The 19557-nt window shown below is 43.7% G+C and overlaps 1 protein-coding gene across 1 annotated transcript in view; it reads left to right on the forward strand.

The window, feature by feature from the left end:
• The first annotated feature begins 476 nt into the window (after nt 1-476).
• Nucleotides 477-19557, forward strand: part of arfgap3 (ADP-ribosylation factor GTPase activating protein 3) — a 46113-nt gene continuing 27032 nt past the window's right edge. The window contains exons 1-4 of the mRNA XM_080754158.1: nt 477-611; nt 4086-4204; nt 6791-6863; nt 14121-14252. Coding sequence (XP_080610284.1) covers nt 489-611; nt 4086-4204; nt 6791-6863; nt 14121-14252 — 447 coding nt within the window. The 5' untranslated portion in view covers nt 477-488. The remainder of the gene's footprint in view (nt 612-4085; nt 4205-6790; nt 6864-14120; nt 14253-19557) is intronic.

A 19557-nucleotide genomic window follows, 5' to 3' on the forward strand; every position in this document is an offset into this window, starting at 1 on the left:
TAGATAGATAGATAGATGGATAGATATCTATCTATCTATCTATCTATCTATCTATCTATCTATCTATCTATCTGGGCCCTCCAGAATATGTTCTGTTGTTCTTGTGGCCCCATGGAAATAATAACTGCCCACCCCTGCTCTTATATACACTTAAACTTATACTCAACTCACATCACAAACACTGTTGAGTGAGAAAACAATGTTGCACGTTAAGTTAATCATCTGGGGACCCCCAACATAAATATTTGGGGACCCCCCCCCCCCCCACAGGTTGAGAACCACTGACCTCTTGTCTGCTGGGACGCCCCGCCCCCACTGCTCTGCACTGAAGGGGGGGGAACTACGTTTCCCAGAGAGCCTTGCTACAATAACACAGACACGTGGGCCAGCTCTTGGCCAATCAGAGCTCAATGAGCGTGTTGTTTTCCTACTGACGTGTCGCATTTCGGCTCCTCTTGAAAGCAGCGGATAAAAAACAGCTGCTGTTGATGTGTTTGAGATCTAATAAGAACAGACAGACAGACAGACAGACAGCTACAGACATGTCTGAACCCAACAAGCAGGACATCACGGCTATCTTCAAGAGACTGAGATCCATCCCCACGAATAAGGTGAGAGCTTTTCTCTCTCTGTCTCCCCTGTCATGTTTAACAAGGAAGTGGACTTGGACTTCAAATGTTTGACACGTCAAAGGTTTGATCTGACCGATCAGAGATGCAAGAAGAAGAAGACCTCGTCCACCCAAACCGTTTATTTATTTATAACATAATGCAGGGGTCTTTAGGGGTCCTCAACGTTTTCAGGCCAGGGACCCCCTTAGTTGAGAGTTGAGAGTCAGATGAAGCAGGGACCCCCCAACACAACCTGTTCATAGATTCCTATCCAGCACAATCATCAGTGTATTCTGGATTCATGTCAATTTGTGTTGTCAGATATTTAACCAACCTGAACCGTCAATACTTCATAAACTTGACCTTTCACTCTGTACTCTTTTCCCCATCTACACGTGAGGCGCTGTGAGCTTGTAGATCTGGTATTTTTAGTAAAAATGCAACCAGAGGTGAAGTGAGGACAGCAGCATGTGTGGCTCAACCACAGCATTTGGACTTTAACTGTCTTTGTGTCAAACACACCTTTAATGTGGGAACAGTACAGTACAGTAGAGTACAGTACAGTACAGTATAAATACTAACTAACTGTACAGTACAGTATAAATACTAACTAACTGTATAGTACAGTACAGTAGAGTACAGTATAAATACTAACTAACTGTATAGTACAGTAGAGTACAGTACAGTATAAATACTAACTAACTGTATAGTACAGTACAGTAGAGTACAGTACAGTATAATACTAACTAACTGTACTGTACAGTACAGTACAGTACAGTATAAATACTAACTAACTGTACTGTACTGTACAGCAACAGCTGTTAGTGTCTCAAGCCATTATAACTCTATGGTCTCAACCAGCCAAGCCAACATGCTGTGATGCTATCCTTATTGCTAGCTAGTTAGCAGTGGTGGGGGGGGAAATACTCAAATGTTTTACTTCTCATAAGTAGATGTATCAATACTGCAGTGTAGAAATACTCTGTTATAAGTATAAAAGTCTGGAATTCTAAATGTACTTGAGTTAAATTACTCATTACTGTCATCAGAATGTAACAAAAGTAAAAGTAGTCAATGTGTGTTGTAATAATAAGTATTTTTTCCCCAAAAAAATGAGTAAAAATACAATATTTTGTATCTGAGATTTAGTGGAGTAGAATTATTGGAAATACTGAAGTAAAGTACAAATACCTCAACATTGTGCTTAAGTAAATGTACTCTTTACACCAGTGGTTCTCAACCTGTGGGACGGGACCCCCAGGGGGGTCTCCAAATTATTTTGGGGGGGTCCCCAGATGATTAACTTAGAAATAGAATGTAGTTCTTAAAATGAATGTATCATGCCTGCTGCTAAGGTATGGCAACATGACTGGTGTCTTAAGACACCAGTCATGTTGCCATACCTTAGCTTTTTCTGAACTGACGCCCACTGCCTTGTTTATCCTGTATCCTGTACCAGTTCTCCCCGCTGATTGGATCAGATGTGGATCCCGACCTGAATGTTCTGTTTACAAAGAGATGTATTAGAGACAGGGAGACGAGAGATCCCTGAAGTACTGAGCAATGAATTGAGTACAAAAGGACTCCAATGTAAACAAGCCACAGTGCCTTAGTAGCAGGGCAGGAATGTCATGAAGGCCCCTCAGTTTGGCCCTCAAACCGATGGCATGACCTGAGGCCACAGTGGCCTTAATGCCCCTCAAACCGATGGCATGACCTGAGGCCACAGTGGCCTTAATGCCCCTCAAACCAATGGCATGACCTGAGACCACAGTGGCCTTAATGCCCCTCAAACCAATGGCATGACCTGAGACCACAGTGGCATTAATGCCCCTCAAACCAATGGCATGACCTGAGACCACAGTGGCCTTAATGCCCCTCAAACCAATGGCATGACCTGAGACCACAGTGGCCTTAATGCCCCTCAAACCAATGGCATGACCTGAGACCACAGTGGCCTTAATGCCCCTCAAACCAATGGCATGACCTGAGGCCACAGTGGCCTTAATGCCCCTCAAACCGATGGCATGACCTGAGACCACAGTGGCCTTAATGCCCCTCAAACCAATGGCATGACCTGAGACCACAGTGGCCTTAATGCCCCTCAAACCAATGGCATGACCTGAGACCACAGTGGCCTTAATGCCCCTCAAACCGATGGCATGACCTGAGACCACAGTGGCCTTAATGCCCCTCAAACCGATGGCATGACCTGAGACCACAGTGGCCTTAATGCCCCTCAAACCAATGGCATGACCTGAGACCACAGTGGCCTTAATGCCCCTCAAACCAATGGCATGACCTGAGACCACAGTGGCCTTAATGCCCCTCAAACCAATGACATGACCTGAGACCACAGTGGCCTTAATGCCCCTCAAACCAATGGCATGACCTGAGACCACAGTGGCCTTAATGCCCCTCAAACCAATGGCATGACCTGAGACCACAGTGGCCTTAATGCCCCTCAAACCAATGGCATGACCTGAGACCACAGTGGTCTTAATGCCCCTCAAACCGATGGCATGACCTGAGACCACAGTGGCCTTAATGCCCCTCAAACCAATGACATGACCTGAGACCACAGTGGCCTTAATGCCCCTCAAACCAATGGCATGACCTGAGGCCACAGTGGCCTTAATGCCCCTCAAACCAATGGCATGACCTGAGACCACAGTGGCCTTAATGCCCCTCAAACCAATGACATGACCCGAGACCACAGTGGCCTTAATGCCCCTCAAACCAATGGCATGACCTGAGGCCACAGTGGCCTTAATGCCCCGACTGACTGTACTTTCTGTCTCTTTCTGGTCAATATGTAGACAGTAGACACGGGTGTCTCTTTCTTGTCATGTAGACACCAAAGGCCAAGTGGCCTTGCCCCTAAAATGATGAAATTCCAAGCCTGCTTAGTAGACCTTGCATCTGAACTGCAGTGTCCTGAGCTTTTCCTAAGCTAACTGCTAATAAAGTAAATGTGTTACCCTGGTCATAATATTATTCACTGATTATATGTTTGCAATATCTCCCGGGGGATGGGATGATGGGTCTCACGGGGGATGGGACGATGGGATGATAATCCTTATTATCGTTTATCGTGATTGAAAAAACGCTCACAATAATCGTATCGTGGAGATTTAAATGATCGTGCACTGGGATCAGTTCACCTTTTCTGAGCTGCATCTGCGGTACCACTTAAACCCTCTAGAATTGGTAAAGCATCAATTACGCTACCTTTTACACTTGAACCTGTTTAACAAATACCGTAGCCTACCATTCAAAATCAATTTCATATCAGGGTGCCTGGGACTACATAATTAGAAAAGGAGTTTCATAGCATAATGACAGGCCAGTTTGGGAGTCTGTGCCGTGGCTTGGTTTGGGTAGAACACGCAGTCAGGATATATTTATAGTTTTTGCTCCCTTTTAGTTTGTTTGTTGGATAAGTGTCTAATTAAAGCATTCACTGTTCCGTAGGCTTGTTTCGACTGCTCGTCTAAAAACCCCAGTTGGGCCAGCATCACCTATGGAGTGTTTCTATGTATCGACTGTTCTGGGACGCATCGGTCCCTAGGAGTTCATCTGTCCTTCATCAGGTAACTATGGAGTGTTTCTATGTATCGACTGTTCTGTGACACATCAGGTAACTATGGAGTGTTTCTATGTATCCACTGTTCAGGGACACATCAGGTAACTATGGAGTGTTTCTATGTATCCACTGTTCAGGGACACATCAGGTAACTATGGAGTGTTTCTATGTATCCACTGTTCAGGGACACATCAGGTAACTATGGAGTGTTTCTATGTATCCACTGTTCAGGGACACATCAGGTAACTATGGAGTGTTTCTATGTATCGACTGTTCATCAGGTAACTATGGAGTGTTTCTATGTATCCACTGTTCAGGGACACATCAGGTAACTATGGAGTGTTTCTATGTATCGACTGTTCATCAGGTAACTATGGAGTGTTTCTATGTATCGACTGTTCTGTGACACATCAGGTAACTATGGAGTGTTTCTATGTATCCACTGTTCAGGGACACATCAGGTAACTATGGAGTGTTTCTATGTATCCACTGTTCAGGGACACATCAGGTAACTATGGAGTGTTTCTATGTATCCACTGTTCTGTGACACATCAGGTAACTATGGAGTGTTTCTATGTATCCACTGTTCTGTGACACATCAGGTAACTATGGAGTGTTTCTATGTATCCACTGTTCTGTGACACATCAGGTAACTATGGAGTGTTTCTATGTATCCACTGTTCATCAGGTAACTATGGAGTGTTTCTATGTATCCACTGTTCAGGGACACATCAGGTAACTATGGAGTGTTTCTATGTATCGACTGTTCTGTGACACATCAGGTAACTATGGAGTGTTTCTATGTATCCACTGTTCTGTGACACATCAGGTAACTATGGAGTGTTTCTATGTATCCACTGTTCATCAGGTAACTATGGAGTGTTTCTATGTATCCATTGTTCATCAGGTAACTATGGAGTGTTTCTATGTATCCACTGTTCTGGCACACATCAGGTAACTATGGAGTGTTTCTATGTATCCACTGTTCTGGGACGCATCGGTCTCTAGGAGTTCATCTGTCCTTCTACAGGTAACTAGCAATGTCACCATTAGGACATTTTACATGACCATTAATTGTCACTTGTCACTAATTGTCGTTGACAATTACATTTAGTTTGGCTTTTAGTCTTTGAAGTTGCACATGGCAGATATGACACATAACATAATATATAAGAAATGAGTGATATATTTGACAACTTTATACTTAAAAAAGAAGATTGATAGTGGAAATCGCGATGTGAACTTGTAGACCTGCTATCTGCCATTTCCAATTTTTCAACATGGAAACGATTATGACTATTATGAAAAATTATTGCGATTAGACGATTATTATGTAATAATTGTGACAGCCCTACAGGAAACTAGCAATGTCTTCTGATTGATACGTTACATACAGTTATATCTGTCCATTAGGACTGTGAGTGATACGTTACATACAGTTATATCTGTCCATTAGGACTGCAACACTTAATCAAACTTAACCGCTAATATTTATTTATTTAGGCTAAATTGAATTGCGGTAATAGATTTTCTTTCTTTCTTTGAGGGGAGGTTGACATTTATTTTTAGTCAATTATGAATAATCTTTGACAACTTTTTCTCATTGATTTGTTCATTATATCTAATACATACAATTCAGCAAGCACAAAGTGTTGGCAATTTAGAAGCAGAATGTTTAGCTACATTGTCTCGCTACACCTCTCACAAACATAGCCACCACGTCGAACAAACGTGAACATTTTGCACTGTCCACATTTTAAACATGCCACTCTTAGAGAGAGAGAGAGAGAGAGAGAGAGAGAGAGAGACGGGGAAGGGCCCGGGGAGCTGAGCGTCCGTATACACCATGTCATCATTTTTATTTTTTTCACAAAACTTTATTTTTTTCACAAAACTTTATTTTTTTTCAAAAAACTTTTTTTTCCAAAAAACTTTTTTTTTCCAAAAAACTTTTTTTTTTCAAAAAACGTTTTCTTTTTTCAAAAACCTTTCTTTTTTTCAAAAACCTTTTTTTTCCAAAACTTTTTTTTTTCTTTTTTTTTTTGCCATATTTGACCATTACACACCATTGAGTATGTAATGGTGTGTAACACACCATTTCCAAAAAACTTTTTTTTCCAAAAAACTTTTTTTCCAAAAAACTTTTTTTTTTCAAAACACTTTTTCTTTTTTCAAAAACCTTTTTTTTCCAAAACTTTTTTTTTTTTTTTTTTTTTTGCCATATTTGACCATTACACACCACGCTGCCGCAACATGGCGGTGAGGGCCGCGCAGCGGCCTGAACTCTAGACTTCGGGCCGCAAACTTCTAGTAAAACACATACAGTATACTGTAAATAAAGACATGCTTCAAGATGATTACATTATACTGTGTATTACTTTTGATTTATCAAAAAGGAAACTGTAGCTGTAGTCCTACTGTAGCTGTAGCCCTACTGTAGCTGTAGCCCTACTGTAGCTGTAGTCCTACTGTAGCTGTAGCCCTACTGTAGCTGTAGCCCTACTGTAGCTGTAGCCCTACTGTAGCTGTCTATTTCAGGTAACAGCTTCCATTGCTCTCATGTCCTAAGATTTGATGTGTTGTTTTCACACAGGTCCACTGAACTTGACTCTAACTGGTCCTGGTTCCAGTTGAGGTGTATGCAAGTTGGGGGCAATGCTACTGGGGTGAGTACTGAGTACATACTAGACCTATACTCACTTTAACCCTAGTCTCAATGCTACTGGGGTGAGTAGTCTGAGTACATACTAGACCTATACTCACTTTAACCCTAGTCTCAATGCTACTGGGGTGAGTACAGTACATACTAGACCTATCCTCACTTTAACCCTAGTCTCAATGCTGCTGGGTGAGTACATACTAGACCTATCCTCACAATATCAGCTTGTTAACCACTTTAACCCTAGTCTCAATGCTACTGGGGTGAGTACAGTACATACTAGACCTATCCTCCCTTTAACCCTAGTCTCAATGCTGCTGGGGTGAGTACATACTAGACCTATCCTCACTTTAACCCTAGTCTCAATGCTACTGGGGTGAGTACAGTACATACTAGACCTATCCTCCCTTTAACCCTAGTCTCAATGCTGCTGGGTGAGTACATACTAGACCTGTCCTCACTTTAACCCTAGTCTCAATGCTGCTGGGTGAGTACATACTAGACCTATCCTCACAATATCAGCTTGTTAACCACTTTAACCCTAGTCTCAATGCTACTGGGGTGAGTACAGTACATACTAGACCTATCCTCCCTTTAACCCTAGTCTCAATGCTGCTGGGGTGAGTACATACTAGACCTATCCTCACTTTAACCCTAGTCTCAATGCTACTGGGGTGAGTACAGTACATACTAGACCTATCCTCCCTTTAACCCTAGTCTCAATGCTGCTGGGGTGAGTACATACTAGACCTATCCTCAAAGTATCAGCTAGTCAACCACTTTAACCCTAGTCTCGCGAGCTATAGTCTGTTGCCTCCCGCAGTTTTCAAACGCTGATTCTGAACTTTAAAATCAATTGGGGATAGAGTCGGGCCTTACAACCCAGATATCTCATAAGCATGAGGGTTTTGACATCTGGGTTAAGTTCTTACCGGACACCACAGCGACGGGTCCCAATCCTGGACAACCAGTACCTCTGGAGTAGTACAGTATTTTATAGGAGCTTTCATTGAAATGAAGGCACAGGTTCGTCTGTCGCCTCCTCTCCCAGTAGACAAAATCTGCCTGTGACACACTGTACCTACTGGGAGAAATACAACAATGTGCGAACACAGCAGCAAGACTTGTGAACTGTTGCGATAAAAGAAGGCTAGAGAATGGAATACAACAACCACCCTAAGGACTACAAACTACTGAACAGCATCCAGACCTACTGCACATACAGTAGAAACAGAGCTGCTTCCTTTAAACACGTTTTACATTTCGTATGCTATTGACATTGTATTGAGAAAAAAGAAATGCTGATATTTGTTCCAAAAAGCTTCATACCTTGCATATACATCCACAACACAATGGGACCTAGCTCTGTTTACACATATATATACACATATATATACACATATATATACACATATATATACACATATACATCCACGACACAATGGGACCTAGCTCTGTTTACACATATATATACACATATATATACACATATACATCCACGACACAATGGGACCTAGCTCTGTTTACACATATATATACACATATATATACACATATACATCCACGACACAATGGGACCTAGCTCTGTTTACACATATATATACACATATATATACACATATACATCCATGACACAATGGGACCTAGCTCTGTTTACACATATATATACACATATATATACACATATACATCCACGACACAATGGGACCTAGCTCTGTTTACACATATATATACACATATATATACACATATACATCCACGACACAATGGGACCTAGCTCTGTTTACAGATAAACACAATGGGACCTAGCTCTGTTTACACATATATATACACATATATATACACATATACATCCACGACACAATGGGACCTAGCTCTGTTTACAGATAAACACAATGGGACCTAGCTCTGTTTACACATATATATACACATATATATACACATATACATCCACGACACAATGGGACCTAGCTCTGTTTACACATATATATACACATATATATACACATATATATATACACATATACATCCACGACACAATGGGACCTAGCTCTGTTTACACATATATATACACATATATATACACATATACATCCACGACACAATGGGACCTAGCTCTGTTTACACATATATATACACATATATATACACATATACATCCACAACACAATGGGACCTAGCTCTGTTTACACATATATATACACATATATATACACATATACATCCACGACACAATGGGACCTAGCTCTGTTTACACATATATATACACATATATATACACATATACATCCACGACACAATGGGACCTAGCTCTGTTTACACATATATATACACATATATATACACATATACATCCACGACACAATGGGACCTAGCTCTGTTTACACATATATATACACATATATATACACATATACATCCACGACACAATGGGACCTAGCTCTGTTTACAGATATATATACACATATATATACACATATACATCCACGACACAATGGGACCTAGCTCTGTTTACAGATAGAAACATATACATCCACGACACAATGGGACCTAGCTCTGTTTACACATATATATACACATATATATACACATATACATCCACGACACAATGGGACCTAGCTCTGTTTACACATATATATACACATATATATACACATATACATCCACGACACAATGGGACCTAGCTCTGTTTACATATACATCCACGACACAATGGGACCTAGCTCTGTTTACACATATATATACACATATATATACACATATACATCCACGACACAATGGGACCTAGCTCTGTTTACACATATATATACACATATATATACACATATACATCCACGACACAATGGGACCTAGCTCTGTTTACACATATATATACACATATATATACACATATACATCCACGATACAATGGGACCTAGCTCTGTTTACAGATAAAAACAGTTGAAAATGGGGAACATATGTAAAGTTGGAGGAGGGTACAGCATTGTGTAAACAGAGCTATGTCACATTGTGTCATTATGTATGTAGTATGTATATGTTACAGTTAGTTTGGGTAACTCAGTTAGATTGGGGTAGGAGCACTCGATTTGTAGTTCACCACACCCCCTACCACCACCTGGATCAATTCACTTTGATAGTCACTTATCAACACACCTGTGTAATTCTGCGTAATCACCACAAGACAACTATGCCTAACCCTAACCCGGTTAGGGTTAGGCATAGTTGGGGTGAGACGCTCCGTTGTCTCCCAGGTGGACACATCAAAGCCACCGCTTGCTCCGCTCCGCGCCGCACAACGAGCGCTCCTCGTCTCAATCTAACTGAATCTCAAACTAACTGTGACATATATGCAGGCTACGAAGCTTTTTGGAACAAATATCAGCATTTATTTTTTCTCAATACAATTTCCAAAGCATACAAAATGAAGGAAAAGAAAAAAAGCCTAAAATGTAAAACGTGTTTAGGTGCCATGTGCCATGTTTTCTCATGCCAATAAAGCTCCTTTGAATTGAATTGGATTGACTGTCACAGGCAGATGTTGTGTATTGGGAGAGGCGCCATTACAGGCAGCCTGTGATCTCCTGTATGCCTCTAGCGATCTACCAGTAGATCATAATCTACTGGTTGGTTACCACTGCTCTATAGCAGTCGAAGAGTGTGAAATAGTTGTCTGGCTACACAAGACTGCTTAAACCCTAACCTTAAATATTTGAAATGCTTTCAAAAATCTTCAAATTATTTTTGAAATGTTCTAAATCTTCTAATTGTTCTAGATGTTCTAAATGTTTTTCATAGCAGATCTACCAGACCAAATAGTGGTTAATTTAGCCAAACTCGGGTCCTGTTGAATGTGGAGTGCATTTAAAACCTTGTCACTGTACACAGTGTACACACATGTGTTGTTTAATACAGGGGTCTTCAACAGGGGGTCTGGGGACACCTAGGGGGTCCTCAGAGTTACTACAGGTGGTCCTTCAAATCTTCAAGTGAGACACTTTTCTCTTCTTTTTTTGTATTAACCACTTGAACCCTAGCGTCCCTATTCTGAGAACTTTAGCGAAAAATAGCCGATCTACAAGCTCGCTGCTATTTTTGGCAAAGAGCTTTGGTGTAGAGGGGGAAAATGAGCAGACAGAGTGAAAGGTCAAGTTTATTAAGTCTTGACGGTTCAAGTGGTTAAATATCTAACCCTACCTAACCCTCTAACACAAATTGACATTTTGACAAAATACACAGCTTTTGCTGTCAAACAATGAAACTTTGTAGGCTAATCTTTGAACAGGTTGTGGGGGTCCCTGCTTCATCTCTCTCTCTCTCTCTCAACTAAGGGGTCCCTGCTTCATCTCTCTCTCTCTCAACTAAGGGTTCCCTGCTTCATCTCTCTCTCTCAACTAAGGGGTCCCTGCTTCATCTCTTTCTCTCTCAACTAAGGGTTCCCTGCTTCATCTCTCTCTCTCAGCTAAGGGGTCCCTGCTTCATCTCTCTCTCTCAACTAAGGCCCCTTTTACATTAAAACGGGCTTCACTGTAAACGTAATGATTTATAGTCGTTTGTGGGGGGTCATTTAGACGAAAATGGCGTCTTCGGGGGGTGAAACCGTAACAAAGTGAAACCCCCTTTGAAAGTGGAAAAGGTAAAAACGCTTTGTATCTCCCGCTTTCATCTAAATACCGTAAACGCAGCAAACCACTGAAAATGATAAGATGTGGGACGTCCTAATAGGTCTGTCAGATGATTAATTGTCATACAAATAATCGGCGATTGACGAATATATCGTCTTTTTTCCCCCCTTCATTTTATGCCACTATGATAAATAGCTTTGAGCTCATACTCATACTGTACCTTAATGAAGAGCAATTTAATTGCGTTTTAAACATCAGTTCAGTGGTGTAAACTGTAAAGTAACTATTAAGTACATTTATTTGCTAACGTTAGCCCTAATTTATACGGTAGCTATTTGAAAATAGCCGATCTACAAGCTCACAACAACGCGTCGCGGTGCGTTGTGAAAATAGCCGATCTACAAGCTCACAGCGCGTCGCGGTGCGTTGTGGAAATAGCCGATCTACAAGCTCACAACGCGTCGCGGTGCGTTGTGTGTGAAAATAGCCGATCTACAAGCTCACAACGCGTCGCGGTGTGTTGTGAAAATAGCAGACAACTGCCTATAATGTTTATCATGACACGATCCAACATCTATAGCTCGTCGCCGTCTGTGTGTAATCATCATCCCCTCCATAAGCTGCAGTAAAGGCATTGACTCCAGTCCTCTGTGTTGAAACGAAACGTGAAGTGAACGCCTTTTTCTGTATCGTATCATAAGGAATAAATATAGTCCCGGGATGTGTATGGTACATGTGTCTGTTCCGACCCTCTGGAACAAACTTTTTAAGCATTTTTAGTTAGCCAGCCAGCCAGCCAGTTGCCTGTGCTGTGTGACGGCAGTGCGTTGTGTTGACTGACTGAGGAGTAGAGGCGGGATGTTCGCGAACGAATCAAGTCTTTTGAACGGCTCTTTGATATGAACGATGGGATCCGGTTCGCAGTATAGGGAGCCGTTCCTTTAATGAACAACAGTGGTGGGAAAGGTACAACATGTAGAAATACTCTGCCACAAGTTGAAGTTTGGAATAAAACATGTAGGCTACTTGAGTAAAAATATCAAAGTATTGGTATCAAAATGTAGTTAAAGTACTAATAGTAGCTAGAAAGTACTCATTATGCAAAATGTCCCATTTCACAATTTTTCCAATGAATAAAATGTAGGGAGAAAAAACATTTGAAAATAGCAGATCTACAAGCTCACAGCTTGTAGATCGGCTATTTTCAAATGGCAGGTAGGCCTATGTACCTATTATGTCCGAAATAAATGTATATAGGGTTAATGTATAAGTGATAATTATAATCAAAATCTACAAAGTATCTACAACTAGTGACTAGAATGAGCCAGTCTTTTGAACGGCTCTTTGAAAGGAACGGATCCCAGAGATCCTCACTTCAAAGAGCCATAAATCCCATCTCTACTGAGGAGGACCAGAGAACGGAACTTGGGCAGTGCGGTCATGGCGACATGCGCCACCTAGCGACCTGGCATGCAAATTACCGCGTTTATGGACAAATTGCGTTTTCATCTAAAGACCACATAAAAAATGAAAACTAAACGGCTCTTAGCCGGTTTCCACGAAGCTCGTTTTCATCTAAAAGGGGCCTAAGGGGTCCTTGGTTTGAAAACATTGAAGACCCCTGGTTTAATATGGTTTGAGCAACTGCTGCAGAGCGTGGGTGACTGTACACTGTTGGTGACTGAACACTGTTGGTGACTGAACAATGTTGGTGACTGAACGCTAGGTGACTGAACGCTAGGTGACTGAACGCTAGGTGACTGAACGCTGTGGGTGACTGAACGCTAGGTGACTGAACGCTAGGTGACTGAACGCTAGGTGACTGAACACTGTGGGTGACTGAACGCTAGGTGACTGAACGCTAGGTGACTGAACGCTAGGTGACTGAACGCTGTGGGTGACTGAACGCTAGGTGACTGAACGCTAGGTGACTGAACGCTAGGTGACTGAACGCTAGGTGACTGAACACTGTGGGTGACTGAACGCTAGGTGACTGAACGCTAGGTGACTGAACGCTAGGTGACTGAACGCTAGGTGACTGAACACTGTGGGTGACTGAACGCTAGGTGACTGAACGCTAGGTGACTGAACGCTAGGTGACTGAACGCTAGGTGACTGAACGCTGTGGGTGACTGAACGCTAGGTGACTGAACGCTAGGTGACTGAACGCTAGGTGACTGAACGCTAGGTGACTGAACACTGTGGGTGACTGAACACTGTGGGTGACTGAACGCTAGGTGACTGAACGCTAGGTGACTGAACGCTGTGGGTGACTGAACGCTAGGTGACTGAACGCTAGGTGACTGAACACTGTGGGTGACTGAACGCTAGGTGACTGAACGCTAGGTGACTGAACGCTAGGTGACTGAACGCTAGGTGACTGAACGCTAGGGTGAACGCTAGGTGACTGAACGCTAGGTGACTGAACGCTAGGTGACTGAACGCTAGGTGACTGAACGCTGTGGGTCACTGAACGCTAGGTGACTGAACGCTAGGTGACTGAACGCTAGGTGACTGAACGTGACCGCTAGGTGACTGAACGTGAACGCTAGGTGACTGAACGCTAGGTGACTGAACGCTAGGTGACTGAACGCTAGGTGACTGAACGCTAGGTGACTGAACGGGTGTCTTCCTGTGAACAGAACGCCTTCTTCAGCCAGCACGGCTTCTCGTCCGGCGCTGCCAACCTGAAGTACAACAGCCGAGCTGCGCTGCTTTACCGAGAGAAGGTCAAGACTCTGGCCAATCAGGCCACCAGGAGCCACGGCACAGAGGTATAGGATGGTCACAGTTATTATTATTATTATTATTATTATTATTACCCCTATCGTTAAATCGGTCCACGAAGCCGAGGTCCTAGGGCTGGTGTACACGACAAATTTCCAAACCCCGCTGTGTGTTCCCTGGGGGCGTGAAAAATAAGGGGGTGGGCTCTACATGTCCTCTGGGACCCCTTCTACGTATGGACACCACTTGTTCGCCCATCCGTCTTACGGATGCTTTTTTATTCCATTTTATTTGTTTTAGGGTCCTATCTTGCAGTTCAAGCCTATTTCCACAGGGTGGCAGGCTACTTTCCCAACCTACTGGAGGTGAACATGCAGGGGCGTCAATTGGGTATGGCAAGCTATGGCAGCTGCCATACCTTGGCTACAGGGGGGAAATAATTAAATGTACTTTTCATCGTGCCTGTTGCTAAGGTATGGCAACATGATTGGTGTCTTGCAAGACACCAGTCATGTTGCCATACCTTAGCCTTTCCTGAACTGACGCCGCTGTGAACATGTGTACACAGCCAGCATATTACTCAATGCCAAACTTTGCACACACACTCCTTGCCTGCCAATCCACAACCTCCACCCCTCCAGGGACCCCCAGGGCTTATCTCCCGATTAGGACACTTTCCAGCATAGTGACATGCAGAACAAACTGTCCATATAGTATGGTTTACATAAAAGTCAGTTGTCTTTCACACACACACACACACACACACACACACACACACACACACACACACACACACACACACACACACACACACACACATATATATATATATACACATATATATATATATATATATATATATATATATATATATATATATATTTCATTTATTTATTTCATAAATATTTTTCATCACAATTGGGTTTGTGGGGAGCCATCCCTGCTTCAAGCTGTCACAGCACGGCACCAACACTTCAAACTAGTTAAAAAACCCAATACAGCAGATCTACAAGCACCTCGCACATGCCAGGGACAGAGTAGGTTGGCCTGCATAAGCCTTGCTGTCAACACACTATACTACACCACTCAGGCCACCAAGCCAGGTGTGGTCAATTAGTGCCTTCTTTTGATCAGTGGCTTCTGCTTGATGAGTGGCACCAGTCTGTCTTTGTTCCCTGGTCAGTCAAGTTCACTGGGAGAGAATGTTTCAGATCAGTGCAAGTGTATTTGTTTTCCATTTGGACTTACTGTGTTTTGTTGGTACAGTATGCGTGCGACTAACTAATATTTCTGATAATTCCAATTTGTTTGTTGTTTAATTAGCCGGATTGTGAATGCCCTGCATTTTTCTTTCATCTTTAGAACCACACGTGTGTAACAAAACAGAGTGGTGATCATTTGGTGTGGGTGAAGAGAAGAAAAACATTTCATTAAAGGAGTAGTTCACCCCCAAAGTGACTTTTTTTCTATTGAACTCAAGTCTCCATGGCGTGAGTAATACATTGAAAAAATAAGTCATTTTGGGGGTGAACTACTCCTTGAATGTCAGTTTTGTGGTGTTTTGACTGGACACCCTGAACATATTGCCAGATAGATAGACAGACAGACAGACAGACAGACAGACAGACAGACAGACAGAGAATTGTAGGCCTTGCATTTATTTGACTTGGTTCCAACAGATGGCGAAAATAGCTAATCTTCAAGCTCACAATGCCTCACTGTTTGGACAAAGAGTTGAGGCGTTACATTTTGTAAAACACGGCCTTGTGAAAATAGCAGATCTACATGCTCACAACACCTCACAACGCAGGGCGGCGTGAGCATGTAGATCTGATATTTTCACAATTTCTGCCCCTAATATTTAATTTATCATTTTAAAAGTATTAAAAAGTCCTTAAATTGTCTCTTTAGAAATGTGCAGATAGCCCTGTATACTGTTGAGTGGAAAAACAATGTTTCACATTAAGCTAAACATTTGGGACCACCCAAGATCATTTGGAGACCCCTCTAGGGGTCCCATAGTTGAACCACTGACTTATAAGGGGAGTATGGAGACCCCTCTAGGGGTCCCATAGTTGAACCACTGACTTATAAGGGGAGTATATGAGGCTGGATCCGTCTGGAACACTGCACTAGGCTCTCGCCAGCTCTGTAGCTCTCCACACTTGAACAGTTGTGTCCTTAAATTCAATTATAATAATTAACCCCTGTATATACGGGCAATAGTTTTACATGACTTTGTGTACACAGCCAATAGTTTTACATGAACATGTCTAGGCTTTAGTACTGTACTGCCTCGTATAGCCCAACAGAGCCCAGCACAGAACAGCACAGCCCACCAGAGCCCAATACAGCCCCCCAGAGCCCAACAGAGTCCAGCAAACCTAAGTCCAGCCCAGCCGAGTAGGAGTATAGACCGGGGAAAGGGGGTAGTTAGATGACTCCACCAGGCCATTACTGTCCAGATCTGACTTGAATAGGCCAGACTAGGGTAGACAGGACTGCACCAGACAACACCAGGCTGCTCCAGCCTGGTGGGACACTCAGAGACTTTGTAAACGCCTGTGTACATTTCCCATAGATTCTATGGGACTTGAACACTTGCTCCTGCCCTTCGTGTACACAATCTGTGCCGTGTCCCCTCAGAGGGACATTGTGGGCCCCCCGACCTCACTTTGAGAACCGGCCATGGACCACTTGATAAGCCCACAGTGTCCCTCTGAGGGTCCCCCGACCTCACTTTGAGAACCGACCATGGACCACTTGATAAGCCCACAGTGTCCCTCTGAGGGTTCATGTAAAACTACTGGTGACTTTGTACACGCCTGTGTACATTTCCCATAGATTCTATGGGACTTGAACACTTGCTCCTGCCCTTTGTGTACACGGTCTGTGCCGTGTCCCCTCAGAGGGACACTGTGGGCCCCCGACCTCACTTTGAGAACCGACCATGGACCATTTGATAAGCCCACAGTGTCCCTCTGAGGGTCCCCCGACCTCACTTTGAGGACCGACCATGGACCACTTGATAAGCCCACAGTGTCCCTCTGAGGGTCCCCGACCTCACTTTGAGAACCGACCATGGACCACTTGATAAGCCCACAGTGTCCCTCTGAGGGTTCATGTAAAACTACTGGTGACTTTGTACATGCCTGTGTACATTTCCCATAGATTCTATGGGACTTGAACACTTGCTCCTGCCCTTCGTGTACACGGTCTGTGCCGTGTCCCCTCAGAGGGACACTGTGGGCCCCCGACCTCACTTTGAGAACCGACCATGGACCACTTGATAAGCCCACAGTGTCCCTCTGAGGGTCCCCCGACCTCACTTTGAGGACCGACCATGGACCACTTGATAAGCCCACAGTGTCCCTCTGAGGGTCCCCGACCTCACTTTGAGAACCGACCATGGACCACTTGATAAGCCCACAGTGTCCCTCTGAGGGTTCATGTAAAACTACTGGTGACTTTGTACATGCCTGTGTACATTTCCCATAGATTCTATGGGACTTGAACACTTGCTCCTGCCCTTCGTGTACACGGTCTGTGCCGTGTCCCCTCAGAGGGACACTGTGGGCCCCCCGACCTCACTTTGAGAACCGGCCATGGACCACTTGATAAGCCCACAGTGTCCCTCTGAGGGTTCATGTAAAACTTAAAACTAATGCCCGTGTACACAGTGGTTAATCGCATGTGCAAGGATCTACAGAGCTGGCTGGAGCAGCCTGGTGGAGTCTGGTGCAGTCCTGTCTACCCTGGTCTGGCCTATTCAAGCCAGATCTGGACAGTAATGGCCTGGTGGAGTCATCTAACTACCCCCTTTCCCCGGTCTATACTCCTACTCGGCAGGACTGGGCTGGACTTAGGTTTGCTGGACTCTGTTGGGCTCTGGGGGGCTGTATTGGGCTCTGGTGGGCTGTGCTGTTCTGTGCTGGGCTCTGTTGGGCTATACGAGGCAGTACAGTACTAAAGCCTAGACATGTTCATGTAAAACTATTGGCCGTGTACACAAAGTCATGTAAAACTATTGCCTGTGTACACAGTGGCTTTTTCCTTGACCTTTCGAGTTAGGAGTGTCGTAGAGACACGAGACCGGGTTTGTTGGATTCAGCGTCAAAAAGTAAGTCAGAATAAGTGTCTTTTATCCGAAAGAATGTGTAATCGTGTTGGTGGCGTGCAAATTTCGTGTCTTTTTCGCAATCATAAAGGGTTCAAAGTGTCGGAGAGACACGAAACCCATTCCATCGGATCAGGCATCCTTCAAATATGAAAAGTGTTTCCTGCGTAAAACAAACAGATTTTTTTAGATTTTTTTATTGATTTTAAGGACAAAAATCCGGGTTTCGGTGTCTTTTTCGCAATCGTAAAGGGTCATGAGAACCTAAGTCCAGCCCAGCCGAGTAGGAGTATAGACCGGGGAAAGGGGGTAGTTAGATGACTCCACCAGGCCATTACTGTCCAGATCTGGCTTGAATAGGCCAGACTAGGGTAGACAGGACTGCACCAGACAACACCAGGCTGCTCCAGCCTGGTGGGACACTCAGAGACTTTGTAAACGCCTGTGTACATTTCCCATAGATTCTATGGGACTTGAACACTTGCTCCTGCCCTTCGTGTACACAATCTGTGCCGTGTCCCCTCAGAGGGACATTGTGGGCCCCCCGACCTCACTTTGAGAACCGGCCATGGACCAGATCGGGCATGCTTCAAATATGAAACGTGTGTCCTGCCTGAAACAAAACATATTTTTTTGATTTTTTTATTCATTTTAAGGACAAAGGGCCTGTTTTGACGCCTAAAACGACCCTTTTCCTTGACCTTTCGAGTTAGGAGTGCCGTGTACACAGGATCTACAGAGCTGGCTGGAGCATGGAGCAGCCTGGTGGAGTCTGGTGCAGTCATCTAACTACCCCCCTTCCCTGGTCTATACTCCTATTGGGCAGGACTGGGCTGGACTTAGGTTTGCTGGAGTCTATTGGGCTCTGGTAGGCTGTATTGGGCTCTGGTGGGCCGTGTTGTGCTGTGATGGGCTCTGTTGGGCTACACGAGACAGTACAGTACTAAAGCCTGAACATGTTCATGTAAAACTATTGGCTGTGTACACAAAGTCATGTGAAACTATTGCCCGTATATACAGGGGTTAATTATTATAATTGAATTTAAGGACACAACTGTTCAAGTGTGGAGAGCTACAGAGCTGGCGAGAGCCTAGTGCAGTGTTCCAGACGGATCCAGCCTCATATACTCCCCTTATAAGTCAGTGGTTCAACTATGGGACCCCTAGAGGGGTCTCCATACTCCCCTTATAAGTCAGTGGTTCAACTATGGGACCCCTAGAGGGGTCTCCAAATG

The sequence above is a fragment of the Nannobrachium achirus genome (assembly GCF_963921795.1).
Source record: "Nannobrachium achirus genome assembly, chromosome: 23".
In the NCBI taxonomy this organism is placed as follows: domain Eukaryota; kingdom Metazoa; phylum Chordata; class Actinopteri; order Myctophiformes; family Myctophidae; genus Nannobrachium; species Nannobrachium achirus.